The sequence below is a fragment of the Engystomops pustulosus genome, chromosome 6 (genome assembly GCF_040894005.1).
Source record: "Engystomops pustulosus chromosome 6, aEngPut4.maternal, whole genome shotgun sequence".
NCBI lineage: Eukaryota > Metazoa > Chordata > Amphibia > Anura > Leptodactylidae > Engystomops > Engystomops pustulosus.
The window spans coordinates 26,167,051-26,189,896 of record NC_092416.1 but is presented as its reverse complement, the minus strand read 5'-3'; the positions used below and the strand labels follow the sequence as shown (position 1 = coordinate 26,189,896).

At 44.4% G+C, this 22,846-nt stretch overlaps 2 protein-coding genes across 3 annotated transcripts; one reads left to right on the top strand and one right to left on the bottom strand.

Moving 5' to 3' along the window:
* Nucleotides 1–3,848: 3,848 nt before the first annotated feature.
* Nucleotides 3,849–22,271, top strand: LOC140134689 (uncharacterized). Of its 2 annotated transcripts, XM_072155174.1 has the most exons (5): nucleotides 3,849–4,098; nucleotides 5,253–5,368; nucleotides 8,551–8,657; nucleotides 9,200–9,466; nucleotides 10,639–22,271. In XM_072155174.1, exon 5 carries the CDS (start codon nucleotides 15,326–15,328, stop codon nucleotides 21,686–21,688), a length of 6,363 nt encoding a protein of 2,120 aa, XP_072011275.1. In that variant the 5' UTR covers nucleotides 3,849–4,098; nucleotides 5,253–5,368; nucleotides 8,551–8,657; nucleotides 9,200–9,466; nucleotides 10,639–15,325; the 3' UTR covers nucleotides 21,689–22,271. The 2 variants fall into 2 exon arrangements, with proteins under 2 accessions (XP_072011275.1, XP_072011276.1); XM_072155175.1 differs by lacking the exon at nucleotides 8,551–8,657.
* Nucleotides 11,646–14,244, bottom strand: LOC140065879 (uncharacterized). The gene is made up of 8 exons (XM_072113440.1): nucleotides 13,961–14,244; nucleotides 13,475–13,513; nucleotides 12,986–13,030; nucleotides 12,687–12,827; nucleotides 12,540–12,590; nucleotides 12,286–12,339; nucleotides 12,030–12,065; nucleotides 11,646–11,905 (listed from the first exon to the last, which is right to left on the bottom strand). Exons 1-8 carry the CDS (start codon nucleotides 14,242–14,244, stop codon nucleotides 11,857–11,859), a joined length of 699 nt encoding a protein of 232 aa, XP_071969541.1. The 3' UTR covers nucleotides 11,646–11,856.
* Nucleotides 22,272–22,846: the final 575 nt, after the last annotated feature.

Here is a 22,846-nt window from a genome sequence, read left to right as displayed (position 1 = left end):
TGGCACCAGTATCACCTCTCAGCTACTGGAGGGTATAACCACCTGATCTTATGTGGCCCAATAAAGTCCCCACGACAGGGACAAGGCGAATGTTACTGCTACAAGCAGAGGTCACTTTAACTGTAACACCTCTAAAGCATCATAGATGCTTGTATTGACTGTTTTATGCATAGTAAAATGTCTCATGCATATGAACAAGCATGAAACTTTTCTCTTCTGGATACTGCTGTGATTTCTGACCGTGCCCCACAGCAATGCCCACAATCGTACTGGCAGTCGTACAAGGTGAGCTGTTGTGGCAGGGCTAACTGCACTTGGCATAGTTTGCTTGTGTATAGTGCAGGGGGCACCAGATTCATGAATGGCAGCCCAATGTTTACATTGCATAAATAATGCTGGTGAGGTTACGTTCTTCTCTGAGGAATCTTCCTCAATGGATAACATCTGCACCTCCGGTTCAGGATTTGCCTGGGGCTTGGTAACAGGCTCCAAGGAGGATATTACCCCAGGCGATGAAGGTTTACCTGCCACCTGCCAGTGGTGGACGGTGGACCTCATGGCGCCTCCTGCAGTGCTTCAGAACTGCCCCCTGCAGGAGATACAACATGGTGGATTGACCAATATGTGCACTAAATCGTCTGCAATGTTCACTGGACTTGAAATTTTGGTGGAAATTAGGTCCTTCTGAGAAAGAGCAGCACTTCCAGGAGCAGCGAAAAAATACACTACAGGCCTTAAAGGCAACCTGTCAGCAGAAATTGACCTAATAATCTACAACCAGTATGTTTCCAACATGTTTCTTAACACCTTCCAGATGATGTTTCTTTCATGACCCAGTGGGGTGCCATCATCCAGAAAATCTACTGAGAAGTGAGATGTAAAGTGGTTGAATAAAGTCAAGGAGGTGGAGATTTTAACACTGAAGTCAAGCTCTCTCTTCCTCAGAAAGTCCCCTTCACTGTAATTGATGGTCCTCAATCCAGATTTAGGGATTTATAAACCATAAAATGAGTAGTCCTGGTCTAAGGTCCTACTGGACCAGTCCGGGCTGATAGAGACGATGTAAGAAGGGGGGATGCACGGCTGTTATGATCCTGCTGGGGAAGTCCCACCAGTTATGGGTACCAGTTGATAATATAGGAGAGGCCCAGGATGGTAAATGCGGCTGACGCAGAGACATATGGTTCCAATTTACAGGTATATATTCCAGTGCCAGAATCAAACAGCAGCAAGAGAAAATATAGTAAGATATGCTAAATCACAGAGTCATATACACTAGATTGCACTATATATTACTTTTTGAACCCAGTAAAGGTATTGCCAATTGCCTTTGCAATTGCTGTGTTAAAAAATGTAAAAAAAAAGAAAGTTTTGTATAAACAAAATAAATAAATAGTCTAAAAAAGTAAAAAAAAAAAAAAAAACCATCAGCACAAATTACCTGCCCAAAAGACACAATGGGGCACATTTACTAAGGGTCAGAAGCCGCGAATCCGTCGGGTTTTTCCCGAATATTTCCGCTTTGCGCTGTATTTCACAGGATTGTGGCGCACGCGATTGATTTTTGGCGCAATCGCGCCGACTTTCGCGCGACAGAAATCGGGGGCGTGGCCACTGGACAACCCGAAGGATTCGGAAAAACTGCAGAATTTAAAAAGCCATTTGTGTCGCAAGATCAAGCACTCACATACACCGGAAAAAAGCAGGTGAACTCCGGCGGACCTCGGCGCAGCAGCGACACCTGGTGAATATCGGCGCACGGACCTTAGTGAATCCCGGCAGAACCCGAATCAGCGCCGGAGAAACCGCCGCTGGATTGCGACTGGACCGGGTAAGTAAATGTGCCCCTATGTGTTAATGCACACAAACGTATTTTCACCCGGGATGTAATCTGGCCGAACATACAGCAGGGTGCAGGAGGGAGGAGGGATAAACGGTCCTCACCCCTCCTCTCTCCAAAGAAATCCAAGTATAATATATAGGACACTATGTAGCCGTCCGTCTCGGTCACGCTGTGGTGAGACACTATGGGACACATTTACTTACCCGGTCCAGTCGCGATCCAGCGGCGGGTTCTCCGACGCTGATTCGGGATCTGCCGGGATTCACTAAGGTCCGTGCGCTGATATTCACCAGGTGTCGCTGCTGCGCCGAGGTCCGCCGGAGTTCACCTGCTTTTTTCTGGTGTATGTGAGTGCTTGATCTTGCGACACAAATGGCTTTTTAAATTCTGCGGTTTTTCCGAATCCTTCGGGTTGTCCGGTGGCCACGCCCACGATTTCTGTCGCGCGAATCCCGTGAACTACAGCGCAAAGAGGAAATATTCGGGAAAAACCTGACGGATTCGCGGCTGCGGACCCTTAGTAAATCTGCCCAAATGTGTGGGGGCTGTGGTATTGCTGCAAATTGTGAGGCTGGATCATGTTCCCCCCATACATTCATCTGCATGTGGCCTTAGGGCAGATTCACATTGGCAATTTTTGTCACTGAAGCCATCTTAGCTAATGGACACATACAGATTGGTTTTCTCTTCCTGGCTTCAGTGATATTTTACTGATGCCTTACAGAACTATTCTTTTCAATGGGGTTTTTCACATTTCATTTTTTTTTCCACTGATCCAATGTTGTCGGTGAACAAAAAAAGAGCAGGTTCTGAAATGACCACTGAGCAGTAGAAAAATACTGAAGTGGGAAAAAGCCCATTGGAAAGAATGGATCAGTAAGGTATCAGTGACAAATCACTACAGCCAAGAAGAGAAAACCAATCTGTATGTGTCCAAGAGCCCAAATGGGTTCAGTACAGAATCATTTGGACATGTTTACAAAGAACAGTGCAGTGTGTACTATGTGCAGTTACCTGTGTATAGTGCAGGGTGCACCAGATTCAGGATTTCTGGTGCCCGATCTTCATGAATTTGGTGCCCCCTGCAGTGCTCCAACAGAGAGCACCACTTTTTTTTGTGCACATTTAACACGGGGGGTGCAACACAATTCTGTCGGACTTTGCATGATAAATGTGAAAGAGCGCCGGAACACCCCCTAATTTATGTTGCACGATGCCTAGTGCACAGGGGTGAAACAAACCTGGCTGCTGCCTGAGGCGAGCAATAGAGAGACGCCCCCCACCCCAATACATGTAATATATCATGGAGTGTCAGGACCAAATCAATCATATTGGTTTGGTGTGAAAATAAAGCAATGCATACAGCGTGCCACCATGTAGTACAAAATGCATAAAGGATGCCGCCATGTAGTATAAAATGCACACAGCGTGCCGCCGTGTAGTATAAAATGCATACAGGGTGCCGCCATGTAGTATAAAAGGTATACAGGTACCGCTATGTAGGATAAAATGCATACAAAGTGCCGCCATGTAGTATAAAATGCATACAGGTACCGCTATGTAGGATAAAATGCATACAACGTGCCGCCATGTGGTACAAGACAGATTCTGCGTACCGCCATGTAGTATAAAATGCATACAGCGTGCCGCCGTGTAGTATAATATGCATACAGCATGCCTCCATGTAGCATAAAATGCATACAGCGTACCACCATGTAGTATAAAATGCATAGTTTGCCGCTATGTTGTATAAAATACATACAGCGTCCCCCCAACAGAAAACTGGCGCACAGCCCTTAGTAAATGTGCCCCATTGTTGTGAAAAACACATTGATGTGAATCTGCCCTTATATAGACAGGCCATTTGTGTTTAATGTATCTTCTTAATTACTGCCCAATTAACCGGTCTCTTCAGTTAGTATCTTAGGGGGTAAATTCTTAATTATAATTATGATTGTTGCCTTAGGAGAAATAGGAAATAACTATTCTAATTATGTTTTAGACTTGTACCTCGTCTCTGCTGATGTTGTGGAGATAGAAGATAGAAGTAAGAAGGACCTGACATCATAACTCAGGTCCTGTATTTGATTTCCCTTTCCCTCTGTTCTCTGCCTATTGTTTCATTGTCGGAAATATCTATTGTCCCTCTGGGTCTTGGTGACTTTCTTCTTGTGTCTAGTGGCAGGAGATTTGGCGCCTTCCATCACTGATCAACTCCAGAATATGATAAAACTGGGACCCAAATAATGAATCTGGTTAGTAGGACAGATATATAAGTAGTTCCTGGACAACTTACCTCCAATCTACAATGTAATCCATAATGTCCTCCTAGAGGCGTCAGAGAGGGCAGAGCCCCGGAGGAATATTTCAGGATCTCCACAACTCTGCCAGGGAAGGGATTCTGTTCATTTAGTAAAGAAGCAGGATTGTCATAGATCGGGTGTAAACCCATTAATAGATAGTGTTGTCTAATGTAACTTAAAGGGGTATTCCCATCTGGGTATTCAAAAATTAAAAAAAAAAATATTTGCCATGTAAATACATTTCTTCAATTGGATGTTAATACATTTCTCCATGTTTTCCCTTAGAAACAAGATAGCTGTCCTTGGATACGACCATCCCCTGCATTGTGGCAGCGGTGGCCAGACATGTGCCCTGCCTGACCATCTTCATTTAGTGTTAACTGCTACAGGACAGCTGTAGGACATGCAGTAATTCCCTAATATTTCATATGCAAAAACAATTTGTTTCTTTGAGCCATCTCTCCAACAGCAACGGTCGTATCCAAGGACATCTGTCCTCCATAACTAACGGACCATATGGCTACACTGGTACATTTTATATTAACATTGACATTAAATGTCAGTGCTCAGATAAGAATACCCCTTCAACAATTGCCCCATAATAAAAGATGGATGGAGAAGTGAAAAAAATTCTGGTAGATATTGCAAATATGGAAATACAAAATAAACAAACTATATCTCAATTTATTAGTGGTAAAAAGAATTGGCTGAACTAAGAACCTCTTTAAATAAACAAGTCCTCACCTTATTGGGGGATATTTACCGTGCACCGGCGTATGATGCAGTCCCCTCTCCCGTGCCACAGATACACGAGGAGGCCATAGCTAGTGCCCAAATTAAGGACAAGGAAAAGCCCATTCCACAACCGGCCGCACAACGTTCACCCCCACTTGGCTTGGAGATGGTGGAAATTTTATTTCAGGACTTCCAGGTATTCCAAAAACTGGCGTACAAAGCCCCTGATAAATGTCCTCCATTGTCTTCTGCTTACAAATCATATTCCTGAGCCATTGCAGCTCTAATAATGGTTGTCTCCAAACCTTCTATGGTTCCTGATGTGATATGTGTCCTGGCTCATGTAGGTCTGACCCGATGTCTCTTTCCAGGTCTAGTGATGGTGGTGGGAGCACAAGCGACCGGAAAACAAACTGTGGAGATGATACAGTACATGACAGGGAAGGAGCCGGACAGATAGCGAATCGATAGTAGACAGTATTGACGGGTGAGTCTGAGTTCTAAAAATTTCAACTATACATCTATATAAAGGATTGGATACACTGGCTCAGCAGACATCACTGGCCAATGATATGGATAGTATACAATATAGCATCAATAGCATCTGCATCCTTAAGACCCAGATGCCACTGATACAGTGGTGGACTTTATCTAAAGTTTACAGTCTTTATCGAAGTCTAAAGTTACATTTAAGAAAAAAAAGGCTAAGACAACCAATTCTAATTCTAATAATTCAATGGAGTGGCACAATGTATAGGATGATGCATCAGAGGGGCACTATGTATACTATATATAGGATGATGCATTAGAGGGGTACTATATATAGGATGATGGATTAGAGGGGTACTATATATAGGATGATGGATTAGAGGGGCACTATATATAGGATGATGGATTAGAGGGGCATTATGTATAGGATGATGGATTAGAGGGGCACTATGTATAGGATGATGGATTAGAGGGGCACTATATATAGGATGATGGATTAGAGGGGCACTATATATAGGATGATGGATTAGAGGGGCATTATGTATAGGATGATGGATTAGAGGGGCACTATGTATAGGATGATGGATTAGAGGGGCACTATATATAGGATGATGGATTAGAGGGGCACTATATATAGGATGATGGATTAGAGGGGCACTATATATAGGATGATGGATAAGAGGGCACTATGTATAGGATGATGGATTAGAGGGGCACTATATATACGATGATGTATTTGAGGGGAACTATATATAGGATGATGGATTAGAGGGGCACTATGTATAGGATGATGGATTAGAGGGGCACTATATATAGGATGATGGATTAGAGGGGCACTATGTATAGGATGATGGATTATAGGGGCACTATATATAGCAGTGGTGGCGAACCTATGGCACGGGTGCCAGAGGTGGCACTCAGAGCCCTTTCTGTGGGCACCCACAATATAGAGTTTGCCAGGCAGGACTCAAGGCTTCCTCCCGCGGTCCAATATAGCCCAGGACTTGCCATGCTCAGCGCCATTTTAAAGCGACATACAGGAGGAGCAGGAAGGTGTGGATAGAGACAGATTGTTGGAGCTTCTGCTCTGGGTCCCCTGATTCTTCCTCTTCCGGAGACCCTGGAGGGAAGCTACAATCCAGATTTCTCCATCATCTTTCTATTGTATTGGTGAACTCATGACGCCAACACGATTGAAACCTGTAATACAGCAGAGGTCAATAACGTACTGCTTAAATTGTCAAATTGGCACTTTGCGACATATAAGTGGATTTTATTTGTACTTTGGGCACTCTGCCTCCAAAAGGTTCGCCATCACTGATATATAGGATGATGGATTAGAGGGGCACTATATATAGGATGATGGATTAGAGGGGCACTATATATAGGATGATGGATTAGAGGGGCACTATGTATAGAATGATGGCTTAGAGGGGCACTATATATATATATGATCATGGAATAGAGGGGCACTATATATATATATAGGATGATGGAATAGAAGGGCACTATATATATGATCATGGAATAGAGGGGCACTATATATAGGATGATGGAATAGAGGGGCATTATGTATAAAAAAAAGGATTAACTAAATCTTTATATAAAACATCAATGAGTAGGATCAGTGGATACATTAGAATAAAGGGGTTTTATAAAGGTAAAATATATAGCAGAGAGCATAATTCATAGAGGATTCATAAATCATGTATTCGGCGAGGGGCAAGACATATAATGTCATTTATTCGGGGTACAATATTATTTATTCATTGGGTATAATTTATATTATAAAATTCCAGCAGCTTAGTAGACAGGGTCACACATAATTGGCGGAATTGTATAGGAAGGGCTTAATTACAGCTGAAAACTTTATCCTACAAAATCTTAGATACCGTAGCCAGGGCCGGATTAAAGGAGGGGCTCCTGGGGATCGAGCCCCGGGGCCACCACCACTTTCACTTTTTTAAGGGGCCCTCACCAGTTTCCGACAGTCAGCGACTCAGCTCAGCCCGTGGCTGCCCGCATCGCACATAGGGGTCTAGGATTTAAGCTATGTCAGTGAGACACAGCTGCCACCGCTGATGCACTGTTTTGGTGGCAGCAGGTTGTGATGGGACGTCGGTGGCAAGTGATGACATCACGCTGTCGGCGTCTGATCACAACATGCTGCCAAAACAGTGCATCAGCGATCTCCCCCAGTGATGGCAGCTGTATCTTCAGTGGCCGGAAGCTGCCCGAAAAGCAAGGAAGAGCCTGCAGCATTGTGGGATCACTGGAAGGAAAGGTGAGGTAAGTATGAAGTTTATTATTTTGTGGCCATTTCTACAGGGGACTGGCAGCTAAATTCTACAGGGGTCTGGTGGCTGTATACTTCAGGGGTCTGGTGGCTGTATTCTACAGGGGGCTGGCGGCTGTATTCTACAGGGGGCTGACAGGCTATATACTACAGGGGGCTGACAGGCTATATACTACAGGGGGCTGACAGGCTATATACTACAGGGGGCTGACAGGCTATATACTACAGGGGGCTGGCAGGCTATATACTACAGGGGGCTGGCAGGCTATACACTACAGGGGGCTGGCAGGCTACATACTACAGAATCCGGCAGGCTATATACTACAGGGGGCTGGCAGGCTATACACTACAGGGGGCTGGCAGGCTACATACTACAGGGGGCTGGCAGGCTACATACTACAGGATCCGGCAGGTTATATACTACAGGGGGCTGGCAGGCTATACACTACAGGGGGCTGGCAGGCTACATACTACAGGGGGCTGGCAGGCTATATACTACAGGGGGCTGGCAGGCTACATACTACAGGATCCGGCAGGCTATATACTGCAGGGGGCTGGCAGGCTATATGCTTACAGGGGGCTGGCAGGCTATATACTTCCAAAAACATTGTTCGAAGGGCCCCCACCACCCTTAATCCAGCCCTGACCGTAGCTAAGCAGAATGTATCACACACACTGGCTTAGATACTATTGCTAAGTATAACTCTTCACACACGATAGGCTTAGATACAGCAGCTAATTCCACTGTCTCACTCAATAAAGGATTGGATACAGTAGGTTAGCAGCACATATACACTTATGTGTAGACTGTATCACATGTGATGGGGTTTTTTTGCAGCTGAGTTTTGTTTCATTGTGTCAGTGATACTTATTAACCCTTGCAGGTGCTGTTATAGACACAAATGCTGTTATCGAGTCTTGCGAAAGATGTAATGCAAACCTGTGTATCAGAGCTGTACCTTCACCAGGATCAATGGGACCATTACATGCGGTAAAACTGATCTCTACCTCTCATTATACAACACGTAGCACAGAGATTAGTCCGTCTCGGCAGTACACAGTGGGGCTTATTTACTAAGGGTCCGTGGAACGCACTTCCGCTGGTACTTGAAAATTTTCGGGACTTGCGCCTCTGTGACAGGTATTTAACTGGGGATTGTGTCGCACGCGATCGGATTTTGGCGCAACTTTCATGCGACAGAAATCGGGGGGCGGCCGACAGACTGAGCTCGGGATTTAACCTTAAAATTGTGTCGCTAGACAATGCACTTAGATGCACCAGGAAGAAGAAGGTGAACACATGCAGGATATTGGGCGCACGATCTTTGTGAATCGCGGCAAAGTTTGTTGTAAACAGACAACGCACAGCGGGGATTGCACAGGACTGGGTAAGTAAATGTGCCCCAATGTGTTTACAAAATGCATGCACTGACAGGAATAAGCCCTAATTATCAGTAAAATACTGTAGATTGTCAGCTCTGCAGCACTGTAATCAGATACTTGTTATATGATTCTCCGCTGTCTCCGGCACAGATGACGAGGATCTGGATGGGTGTGTGAGAAAGACCTGCGAGTGTGACCGGAATGGCCTCTTTCTGCTTCCACAAATTCCAGAGCTACTATTCCAAACGTAACAGCTATAATATCCATAGGAAGAATTGTTTGGATACCCCACTATCCTGCCAGAGCTGAGCCCACACGGACCCTGAGAAGCCACACACTATTCAACAAGGGGTTAAAGGAGATCTGGACTCAACTGCCAAAAGGGAGTCAGGGAAAATTAGACATCACCTTTACAGGGTAATTCTAGGACTTAAATACTGATCACCTACCTGTCCAGAGGACAAGTTTTCTGATTATCATGATCTGACATGTAGCCGGTATTACATCTCTCCTGCTCCGTGGTTGGTATCTCCCATCACCCCTGTCCTCTGTTGGTATACATCCAGTGACTGGATCTCGCACCACCTGCTGGCGGCACGCGTTTTTAAGCAGTCACCATGAATGTGCTTTTTAGCTGGATACGGGTTCCAATAGCCTCTGCTATGGTGATTTTAAAAATTCCTTTTTCAACTTTCTGAATCATTTCAGTAGTTTATATAAGTTATTCACATTACCGGGCTCCCATCCAGCAGTGTGTGGTGAGTCCTCGCGGAGTGGAAGCTGCAGCCCGCCTGTGTGTGTCAGTCTCCTCCACACTCATCCAGCTCCGTCCCCATTTCCTGTCATGTGGATTGAGCAGGAAGGGGAGGGAGCTGGTTGGTGTGGAAGACTGTGTTAGAATGCATGAGGAGACACAGGCACACACAGGCCGCAGCTGCCCCCTCCCTAGGGACTCAACACATGCTGCTGGCCGGGAGCCAGGTAATGTGAAATAAACTTTGTAAATAACTGAAATGACTGGCAGAATGCTGGCAAAGGCGTTTTTAAAATCAGTACAGCATAGGCTATTGGAAAGATGACATTCCTGGTGATAGGTTCACTTTAAAGCATCGATTATGATGAACATTGTCCTGGTTGCTTATCTAGACACTTACTCCCAAATACATCTCCACATATTTTACATTAAAATACAAATGAATAGAATCATAAAATATCTAATGTCACTGATATGGAAATGAAACATCATTTTATTCCTCCGTTCTCAGCGGATTACACGCTCCTGTGTCAGACTACATGTATTCAATATGTCCGCTTGTAGCTTTCTTTTAATTGTACAACAATCATGTACTATGCACCCGCTTAGTATTAGAGAAACAACTACCTCCTGATCCAATGAGAGGAGCCTGGATGGAGTTGGTTTACGCCATCTTCCATGGTGCTCCAGTGGGTCCACTACCCCTGGAGCCAGACAGTAATTTTTATACAGGGGCTATATATATATATCAATTAATTGAGGGTATGTTAGACAGGGATGGTCTTGGTCTATACTAGGGGGTCATTCTCATTTATTCTAGACCTTTATGTTTCAGGGTCTGCAACTAAAGACACTGGATGTGATACAGACGCAACTTGAAGCAACTGTCCACCAAGTTGGAGGTCTCTAAATGTGGTGTAAAGGACTGACAAACTCTTTCATGTTATTTTAGTACTTTATTCTTTATTTCACATCATGCAGTATAGATATCTCTGAATGGAGATCAGGATGACACATCTGTCCCGGGTCTAGGTCCATGCAATCTCTCCATAGAGAAAGAAATGACGCTGTTCCTGCCTTCCTCCAGGATAGTGGGACCAGAGATGGCAGCAGCACTGGAGGCATTGGGTGGAACCTGCAGGAGACAAGACCAGAAAAAAAAATTGTTACTGGTGAGTTACCAACATCATTATGATTCTGGGAGCCTTCCAAATGGGAAAGGAGCAGCATAACATGGAGGAGCCTTACCATGGATCCAGGTGATGTCTCATTGAGTGCAGCAGCATCTGGTCGGCTGTTGCAAAAGACAGGGCACTTGTCCTCTTCCTGTATCTTAAGTTTAGAGTCTACCCCCACGGTCAAGTGTTGGCAGAGTGGAGCAGCATCTGGTCGGCTGTTGCAAAAGACAGGGCACTTGTCCTCTTCCAGTATCTTAAGTTGAGAGTCTACCCCCACGGTCAAGTGTTGGCGGAGTGGAGCAGAACATTTCTCCTCTTCCGGGTCCCATTGCTGTTGAGGATCACTCGGGACATGCCGGCCTGTGTAATGTCAGGATGAAAGTCATCAAAATGAGGTCAGCAGAAAGGGGGCACATTGGAATTTAGAGTCTCAAGTCACTGAAAAGATATTCAGTTTAGAGAAGAGCCGAGACCTCTGTGAGCTCAGGAATTCACCATCCAGAGATGTGGCAAGTCACTACTAACATGAAGGAGAAATACTATCCCAGGATAAGACTGACTTGGTGGAGGATAAACAGTTCATGAAAATGTAAAAGACCTAATGCCCAGGGGTATAGAAAGATCCGGAGAAGAGATCATCAGTAATTGAGAATAGAGGAGCGAGATACCCAAAGAGGAAGTTCTCATTGTGGGGACATGTAATATGGCTTCATTGTTATTTGTAGATGAAGGTTTTGCTAGTCCAGTCTCTTCAGATCTGTGTTTTGGCCCAGTATTGCTCCTATGTGGGTTGGTGGATTGAAGAATTATAAGATTACCTGATTCACAATAGCTTCGTCTCCTCTGATGAAAGTGGCAAATTTTTTGTGTGTCTTCTATTCCACGGTGTCTATACTGATACAACACAGGAGGAATCTGAGGAACCTGCAGGAGACAAGACCAAGAGACATCGTGACTGCTGAGACCTGAAGTGGAGACCCTCTACCATCATCTCTATCTGGTCTCATAGGGGAGGAGTAAAGAGGGTTTTACAAAGTCATGTACTTACCTTGAAGGTCTTCTCTCTGCTCCACTGCTGCTTCTGCTGCAGAAAGATAATAATTCACATTAATAACTTCACTGCACGGGAAATATAGAGGAGACCCTGGTGCTAGAACATGTACCCCCCTCCTATCCTGCCCAAGAAGAGCACTGAAACACATTGGGGCTTTTTGCAAATACATTTGAGAAGCGATACATATCAAAATACAGAGAGCGCCCCCTATAGATCACTATGGATAGATAGAAACTGAAGTATCACTTACCTCTTCCTGCTGCTTCTCTGCAGACACTTAGGTCTCCACCACCTGCGTCTCGGCCTAAAGGAAAAATAAGTAGATAAATCATCTCCATGTCACGGGTGGAGGACGGACCCCAGAATCTTTCTATACATTGATATTTTCTGGTTCACGTTCTGTGGATACTGAGAGCAGCAGAGCTCAACACAAAAAATATGTGACCCCCCAGGTGCACTGTAGCAATATATATACAGTCTGACTTATTATATAAATATCCTTACTGGAGAGACTCCTCGCTGGCCCCGGCCTCCATCACCTCCTGCCCTAAAGGTCTATAACAGAAAATATGGAGATCAATTATTACTAAGTATATATACAGTATATAGTCATTATATAATCAGTGCATAATATCTGAGCTCTGCAATCACCTTCTTGCAATCACTATTTCTTCTTCCTCCAACTCAACAGCCACTTCCTCCACCTCCTGTGGCTCCTCCTCCTCTTCCTGCAGCTCCTCCTCCACCTCCTGTGGCTCCTCCGCCTCTTCCTGTGGCTCCTCCTCCTCCTCGCTATATGATATAAAACAAAAAATATTTCTCTGTTAATAAATCAGAATTTTTTATTCTTTCATATAACTGAAAGGGATAAACCACAATAATTCACTGTGTGACACAGAAAATTACAATTTATAAGATAAGTAATAAAGTTAGTGAGATAATAAACTTACATGGTATCAAGTCTGAACGGTGTCAGCTTCATCACTGTTCTTATCCTAAAATAGAAAATACAGCGCTGGTTACTGTAACTGCCCTACACATGTTCCCGATATACCCCTCATGTCCCCCATCTACCCCTCATGTCCCCCATCTACCCTTCATGTACTCCATTTGCCACTCATGTCCCCCATATGCCCCTTTTGCCCCTTATGTCCCCCATCTACCCTTCATGTCCTCCATTTGCCACTCATGTCCACTATATGCCAGTAACAAATATAACCAAAATATCTTCTTAATATACCTTATGTCCCATATATATATATCTGATGTTTGCCAAATACCCCTCATCTCCCCAATGCTAAATGACTGGTTCCCACTATATGAATTCACCAATAATAGTAATAAGTATCAATAATATATATATATAATCTATAAAGTATCCAAAGAATTAACCCATTGGACCCTGAATCTACTACAGAACACTAGTGTAATGTAATTACCGTACTGGCTGGTCAGACATGGCCACGCGCTGCCACCACCTGTAGGGGAATATGATGAGATACATGATATATACAGGGCAGGAGATTCTCAGTCATAGACAAGATACAATGTAACATCACTATGTATTCCCATAGATACAACCAATCAGATTGTGTACAAGCCATTGCTCCTCTATGTCCTGTGTTACACTGGGATGGGTATTGGGGTCTTTTCGCTATGGATGTCCCATGTATGATGGTGACGCTGGGGATCATGGAGGTCAGGAGATTATAAGCTGCATATTATAGATTGGTCTTTCCTCTCCATAATGGAGGAAATTGAAGGTGGAGCCGTTACCCATAGCAACTGCCTTCATGTGTATAAAATACAAATTGTGATGTGTCTGTTGCTATGGACGACTGCTGCAACTTTATGTCCTTTCCTAAGTTAAATAATGAAATCAGTGACTTATCTCAAAATAGAAATGATTTCCCTGATTTACTTACATCTCCATCTCCTCCTCTTCCTCCTCGTTGTTAGTGTCCTCCTCATCACTCTCCTCCGGCCTGATGTAAATCGCCTCCACCTCTGTCTCTTCCACCTCCTCCTCATCCTCTCCGATGTAACCCTCCTCTTCATCACTCTCCTCCGGCCAGATGTAAATCGCCTCCACCTCTGTCTCCTCTATATCCTCCTCCTCTCCGATGTTATCCTCCTCCTCATCACTCTCCATCTCCTCCATCACCATCTCCTCCACCTCCGTCTCCTCCATCACCTCGTACTCATCCATTCTATAAGATAAAAGAGATAGTAAGTGTCCAGAACATCCTCTACGATCCCTACAGATGGAGACATGATAGACATCATCAACTTGTACCCAAAATCTCACCCTGAGATCTGAAGATTTCAAGATTCCCTCTATAATAGTTATCATTACCATTTTATTTTCCATCATATCTTTAGTCCCCTCTCAGTGTCCTCTTTACTATTTCTATAAGGGAGTCATCTGCCTCCTGCTGTCTCACAGGTTATGGGAAGTTATGGGAATAGTTTACTATTGTTCTCTATGGAGCAGATAGCAGTGAGATAAGAAGCGCTGCCCATCCCCGGGCCCCAGGTACATACATCATAGGGCCCATCCCCAGGATATAACATGTAACCATAGTCCCTACTCCTGCCTGATCCCTACAGCAGCAGCTTCACTACATGTAAAGCTCAGAGATAATGCACATAATAATGTCCCCATCTACACTATGACAACTCTGCCTGGAAAACCACATAATGTACAAGTGAAAAGTAACAATTCAGTAAAAGTTTCATAAAAAGTTACCAATGTGGCCTCATAATACACTTTATAATAAGAACACAGTCACTTATACACATTCCTCCTGTCATGTCCCAGGACTTGTTTCTATTCATTGACATGTATGTGTGTTATACTGCTTTGCCTTTTGACCCTCCTGTCTTCCTGTTCCCTAGCTGCAGTATTGTAACTCCTCCCCTCTCCCTCATGTTAGCAGCCATCTTTGGCAGGAAAAGTGTATATCTGAATGTCTCTGCTACCCTGGCAAATTATATCCTTTTCACACCGTTGTAACCAGCATTTCTTCAAGATTTCTGCACTAAATAAAGCTGGAATCTTCCCACATGCTTTTTTTCGATGGAGTTGACACTATCTGACAAAAAGTGATTTTGCTGTGAGTACTGGTTAAAGCAAAGATATAAGACTATCTATAAACACCTGCTTACAGCCAGGTCATTGAGTCAGAATAGTGAAAAGGATCATAGACTGCCAGTCCCAGCCGTGGGGACAGAGACTCAGCTACAGCTACTGTCATAGCATCCATCCCTCCTCAGTGTATTCCATCATCATGGCTGAGGGACACTCAGTACAGGGAGGCATGGATCCCAGTCTGCTGTCCAGTGATAAGGACAAACGCTCTGTTAAGCCTACATGGAAGGTTAGAGAGAACCTTGAAAGCCTGCAGCATGAACTGTCATCAGACATTATGAAACTGTGGAAAAATTTACAGGCACATGTCTTCACCATTTCCTTGCCTGAACATAATGTATTGCCTCTAGAGGGAGCCCTAGAGACACTGTCCACTATGCATGAGCATTACATGCTGAAATGCCAAGAATATGAAAGCATTCTGAAAAGAATCAATACACAAGATAGTCTAGAAGAACTGCAAAACTTCCAGCATCTTAATGCTGAACGAGACGGCTTAATATATGAAACTTTGTCAAAAACAAGGGCAAGAATTGTGCAACTTCAAGAGACAACATCTTGTACTTCTGAGTCCACAAGACGTTCTAAACGCACGTCTAGGTCGCGATCTTCAAAATATTCAACACTCAGTGAGCAGCTTATAAAGGCGCGTGCAGAAGCCGAGGCGACTAAGGTTCAAGCCGCCTTTGCGCAGAGGAAGGCTGAAATGGAAGCAGAGGCAGCGCAAAAGAAAGCTGAAATGGAAGCAGAGGCAGCAGCCAGAGAAGCAGATGCAGCTAGAAGAAAGGCAGAAATAGAAGCTCTTCAGAAACAATGTGAGCATGCTGTAGCCATCGCAAAGGTGAAGGTCCTGGAAGAAGCAGCCAGTGGGAGTGAAAGAGACAGTGTTGCCTTGAGCGGAATGGATGCAGAGGATCCTCTCAAGCGTACTAGAGACTATGTGTTAAGCCAAAGCAATGAACCCCAGATTGCTATTACCGTTCCTGACAAACCAGATATGTCTTCACAGCGACAACACATAATTCCTCCTGCAATATCCCAAAGTCAAGGTCAGTACAACACTCTGCCTGTTCATCATCCTGATTCTTCACTCTACATAAATCACCACGGCCCTACACCCCAGCACGCTCAACAAGCCAAAATGCCAAACCCTAACAATGGCCTAGCATCATACCAAGCCACAGCTAAGCCCATGGACAGTAAGCCACCTCCTGGGCTAAACGCCTATGCAGCCTCGTTTACACCTCTGTTTCTTAGCCAGAACGCCGAGAACAATGTGACCAACATTACTCAGCCAGCATTTCCTTGTCCAAGCTCAGAACGAACAGACATGTCAGAGTTTGCAAGATACATGTTACGCCGTGAACTTACTAAAACCGGACTCACAAGGTTTGATGACCAGCCTGAGAACTACAGAGGCTGGAAATGTGCCTTCAGAACCGCAATTAGTGACCTCGGCATCACTGCTGCTGAAGAGCTAGATCTGTTGATCCGATGGCTAGGCCCACAGTCCACAGAACGTATTAAGAGACTCAGGTCTGTCCACATTGGCAATCCTGCAGCAGGTCTTACAGCTGCCTGGCAGAGACTAGAGCGAACCTATGGCAGTCCTGAAGCAATTGAGAGTGCTCTCTTCAAACGGTTGCAAAGTTTCCCAAGGCTATCTGGCAAGGACAACCAAAAATTTCAAGAGCTTAGTGACCTACTTTCAGAGCTCCAACTAGCCAAGACAGACCCTCACCTACCTGGTCTCAGCTACCTGGATACTTCTCGTGGGGTAAACCAAATAGTTGCTAAACTGCCACTTAACATTCAAGAAAAATGGGCTACTGTTGGGTCAAGATACAAAAGAGAGAATGAAGTCTGTTTTCCTCCATTTGACTACTTCTGTCAGTTTGTCAGCAACATTGCAGAGTCCAAGAATGACCCAAGCTTTTTCTACGGTGAGTCCAGCGGCCTCAGTTCACCACCTTCTAAATATGACAGCCCACACTCTGAGTACAGAAAACACAGAGGTCCAGTGTCAGTAAAAAAGACTGATGTTCTTCCCACTACCTCATCAGCTTCTGAGGAGCTCAGCTGTAAGATCAACCAAGGTGAAAAGATTGAGAACCCCAATCGCCTATGCCCTATTCATAAGAAGCCGCATCCTCTCAAGAAGTGTATTGGCTTCAGAAAGAAGCCACTTCAAGAGCGCAAGGAGCTGCTAAAGAAGTTTGGAATATGTTACCGATGTTGTGCTTCCACTGAACATGTTGCTAAGGACTGTAAATCCACTATAAAGTGCATAGAATGTGACAGTGAGAACCACGTACAAGCTCTTCACCCCTCTCAGTCCAGCCCTACACCACCTATAGATCTCCCTCCTCCGGCAAAGCATGGCGGGGAGAACACAGATCAAGCAGCAAGGCCAATCACGGTATCCTCTTCATGTACAGAAGTCTGCGGAGAAGATCTTTGTGACAAGTCCTGCGCAAGGATATGCCTAGTCAAGGTGTACCCTAATGGTCAGCCAGAAAAGACTTTAAAGGTGTATGCCATCCTGGACGACCAGAGCAACCGATCACTTGCAAGGTCAGAACTTTTCGATCTGTTTAACCTAAAGGGGGATGCTTACCCATATACCTTGGGCACTTGTAGTGGCATTACAGAGGTTTCAGGGAGAAGAGCCAGTGGACTTGTAGTAGCTTCTCTAATGGGAAATCTAGAGGTACCTTTGCCCACACTTGTTGAATGCAACCAGATACCATCAAACAGACAGGAGATCCCTACACCAGAAGCCGCTCTCCATCATCCTCATCTAAGGACCATAGCCAGTGAAATACCAGCTCTGGATAAGAATGCAGAGATCCTGCTTTTACTGGGAAGGGACATTCTCAGAGTGCACAAAATACGTCAGCAAATCAATGGTCCACATGATGCACCATTTGCCCAGCGCCTTGACCTAGGCTGGGTCATTATAGGCAACGTCTGCATTGACCGAATGAAAAGGCCTACCAAGATATCCTCATTTAAGACTCATATATTGCCAAATGGTCGCAGCACTTATTTTCAGCCATGCCCATGTCATTACCAAGTGAAAGAAAAGATGAGTAACTGTAAGGGGCAGCATGACCAGCAAGATGACATGAACATTTGCCTTCCATGGGATGATAGCCTTGGATCTACAGTGTTCAACACCACAAGTGATGACAACAAGTTGGCACCTGCTAGAGAAGATAAAGAATTTCTCAAAGTAATGGATAAGGAATTTACTCAAAATGATTCCAACAGCTGGGTAGCACCTTTACCCTTCCGTACTCCAAGGAAAAAACTACCAAACAATCTGCAGCAAGCAGCCTCAAGATTTTCATCTTTAAAGCGTACCTTAAAGAGAAAGCCAGAGATGGAAAAACACTTTGTAGACTTTATGCAGAAGGTGTTTGATAGAGACCATGCAGAACCTGCACCACCACTAAAGGAAGGAGAAGAATGTTGGTACCTGCCATCATTTGGTGTGTATCACCCTCGGAAACCAGACCAAATCAGAGTGGTGTTTGATTCTAGTGCACAGTTTGAGGGAGTGTCTCTCAACAATATGCTCCTCACCGGTCCTAACCTCAACAACAGTCTTCTAGGGGTCCTAATGCGCTTCAGACAAGAATCTGTTGCAATAATGGCCGACATTCAACAGATGTTCCATTGCTTTATTGTTAAAGAAGACAACAGAAACTATCTTCGGTTTCTTTGGCACAAGGACAACGACGTCAACAAGGAAGTCATAGATTATCGAATGAAGGTGCATGTCTTCGGCAACAGCCCATCTCCCGCTGTAGCAATCTATGGACTGAGAAGGACAGCCCAACAAGGTGAGAAGGAGTATGGTTCTGATGCTCGTCAGTTTGTTGAGAGAAATTTCTATGTTGATGATGGACTTAAGTCTTTACCCACAAGTGAAGAGGCAGTTGATCTTCTTACCAGAACACAAGAGATGCTGTCTGCAGCGAATCTCAGACTGCACAAGATAATCTCCACTAACCATGAGGTAATGAAAACCTTTCCCTCAGAAGATCATGCCATCAACTTGAAGAGTCTTGATCTCGGATCTGATGCTAATCCTGTGCGCAGCTTAGGGTTGCTCTGGAACATTGAACAAGATACTTTTACTTTCCAAGTGTCTGCTTGTGATAAACCCTTCACCAAGAGAGGAGTTTTATCTGTTGTGAACAGTATTTACGATCCTCTTGGGTTCATTGCGCCCATCACCATCCAAGGCAAGATACTGCTAAGACAGCTTACCACTGAAAATACGGATTGGGACTCTCCGCTACCTATTGAGAAACAACTAAGGTGGGAAAAATGGAAAAGGCCTCTGGAAGTGTTAGAGCAACTCCAAGTTCCACGTTGTTATTCAACCAGCTCCCTTTCAACAGCCATCAGAAGGGAAGTCCACATCTTCTCTGATGCATCAGTGGAAGCCATAGCTGCAGTAGCCTATCTGAAAACCACAGGAGCCAGCAATGAGACACATTGCGGATTTGTCTTAGGTAAGGCAAAACTTACTCCAAAACCCGCACACTCCATACCAAGACTTGAGCTTTGCGCAGCCGTGCTAGCAGTTGAAATTGCTGAAGTAATACGAGACGAAATAGACATTTCAATTGATTCGTTTACATTTTACACTGATAGCAAAGTCGTGCTCGGTTATATACATAACCAGACTAAACAGGTTTACATGTATGTCAGCAACCGAGTAGAACGCATCAGGAGCTTTTCTATGCCTGAACAGTGGCAGTATATCTCCACGGAACTTAACCCTGCTGATCGTGGAACAAGACCTGCACCAATTGCACGTCTTTTAGATCACATGTGGTTATCTCCTCCAAGGTTTCTGTGTGAGGAACCTTGTCTGACTCCATCCAATGAGGTCTTTGAGCTAATTGATCCTGATTCTGATAAGGAAATCAGGCCCACAGCCTCCACGTTGTACACGTCTGTAACTTCAAAGGTCAAGCTGAAGTCACATCGCTTCGAGCGTTTCTCAACTTGGTCATCCATTGTGCGAGCTATTGCCAGATTGGTTCACATCTCTCGCTGCTTTGCTAAGGACACACCATCACAGTGTCATGGGTGGCATATGTGTAAGGAACACCCTACTGCTTCAGACCTTGAACATGCTGAACAAGTCATCATCTGTTGTGTTCAACAAGAAGTGTATCATCAGGAGATAAATTTTATCTCAAAAAACATCAGTTTGTCCAAGAGTAGTGCACTCTACAAACTCAATCCAGTGCTCGATCACCACCAGTTACTGAGAGTGGGCGGCCGGATAGAGAGATCTGACCTGTGTAACAAGGAACAAAATCCTATCATCATACCAGGTGGACATTACATTGCTACTTTGCTGATCAGACACCATCATGAGCTAGTACAGCACCAAGGCAGGCAGTTTACTGAAGGTGTCATCAGGTCAGCTGGTTTCTGGATTGTGGGCATGAAGAGATGTATTTCCTCTGTACTCCACAAATGTGTTAAGTGTCACAAGTTAAGAGGAAGACAGCAACAGCAGCAAATGGCAAACCTACCAGCAGACCGTCTAAGTACTGATCCACCTTTTACTTATGTTGGGGTCGATGTCTTTGGTCCATGGCCAGTAGTTACTCGTAGAACCCGTGGTGGAGCTGCAAATAGCAAGCGATGGGCAGTACTGTTTACTTGTCTCAGCATTCGAGCAGTACACATTGAAGTAATTGAATGCATGGATGCCTCTTGCTTCATCAATGCCCTTAGAAGATTCTTCTCCATTCGTGGACCCGTCAAACAGTTGAGGTCCGACTGCGGTTCCAACTTTGTGGGAGCTTGCAAGGAACTACAATTGGAAAACTTCTTGACCAACAATAGATGTACTTGGGTGTTTAACCCTCCACATTCATCCCATATGGGAGGATCCTGGGAACGCATGATTGGAATTGCACGCAGGATACTTGAATCAATGCTAATGGACAACAAGTCTTCCTTGCTTACTCATGAGACATTGGTCACTTTCCTTGCTGAAGTATCAGCCATAATCAATGCAAGGCCTTTAGTTCCAGTTTCCTCAGACCCTGATTCTCCAATCATTCTCACTCCTGCAACACTTCTTACTCAGAAGATCGGAACTGCTGATATTCCTCCAGGCACCTTTGACCACAGTGACATCTACAGACGCCAGTGGAAACAGGTCCAACATCTGTCTAATATGTTTTGGCATAGGTGGAAGAGAGAGTATCTACATATGCTTCAAAGCCGTCAAAAGTGGCAGACTCCAAAACCTAACCTCCAGGAAGGCGATCTTGTTCTATTAAAGGATAAAGAAGCTCATCGTAATGAATGGCCCATGGGTCTCATCACTAAAGTCATGCCTAGCGACGATGGAAAGATTCGCAAAGTGGAAGTCAAGGTAACAAAGGGAGGTTCCGCAAAGGTCTTCTTCCGTCCTATCCATGAGCTAGTGCTTCTGCTACCAAAAGAAGAAGCTACATGAGTGACTTGGATACCCACTTAGCTTATGGCGGGGAGCATACCGCCATAGACTATGATATCACCTGTGGATTACAGTGTGGGTTGGTAGAAGTTTTGCTGATTGCGTCTTCCCCAATCCGAAGATGGGTTTACTTGAACTTCTTCACAGTTTCGCATCAGGATTTCAAATCTTCAACCCCAAGATTTGGACTTATTGCTATTGTTTGCATGTTGTTTTTTCTCTTGTTTACAGGTTTTAAGAACAACCTTTGGACTCATACGACATTCTTTCAATTTTGGTATATTATGAAATCTTAAGATTTCAGACGGGGAGTGTCATGTCCCAGGACTTGTTTCTATTCATTGACATGTATGTGTGTTATACTGCTTTGCCTTTTGACCCTCCTGTCTTCCTGTTCCCTAGCTGCAGTATTGTAACTCCTCCCCTCTCCCTCATGTTAGCAGCCATCTTTGGCAGGAAAAGTGTATATCTGAATGTCTCTGCTACCCTGGCAAATTATATCCTTTTCACACCGTTGTAACCAGCATTTCTTCAAGATTTCTGCACTAAATAAAGCTGGAATCTTCCCACATGCTTTTTTTCGATGGAGTTGACACTATCTGACAAAAAGTGATTTTGCTGTGAGTACTGGTTAAAGCAAAGATATAAGACTATCTATAAACACCTGCTTACAGCCAGGTCATTGAGTCATAATACCTCCCATTCTCCATAGTTATCAGTAATATATAGGTCTCCCAAACAAAACTCTGAAAAGTTTTACCACATATATTTCCCAATATACATCTGTCAGCCACCACTAGGGGGCGCTCACTACATACAGACTTATACAGCAATTATTATACACAGTGACAGCTGTATACAGTGAGCTCCCCCTAGTGGTGGCTGCAGGAAGACATTGTATATTTACAGAAAAGATGAACTTACCGCAATCTCACTCTCTAACTCACCAACACCAACTCTACACCAGAGGAGAAGGAAAGAAGTGGCCATTACTGAATAGTAGGAGACATGATAGAAGAGAAGGAAGAATAAAACAGGAGCTGAGGACACAGCGGACTTACCTCCAACACCTACAGCAAACCCTCAGAGGCTTCTAAGTTCCGCAGCTCCTTATATACCCGTGTGATGTCATAATTTGGGAGGGAGGAGCCAACAGCA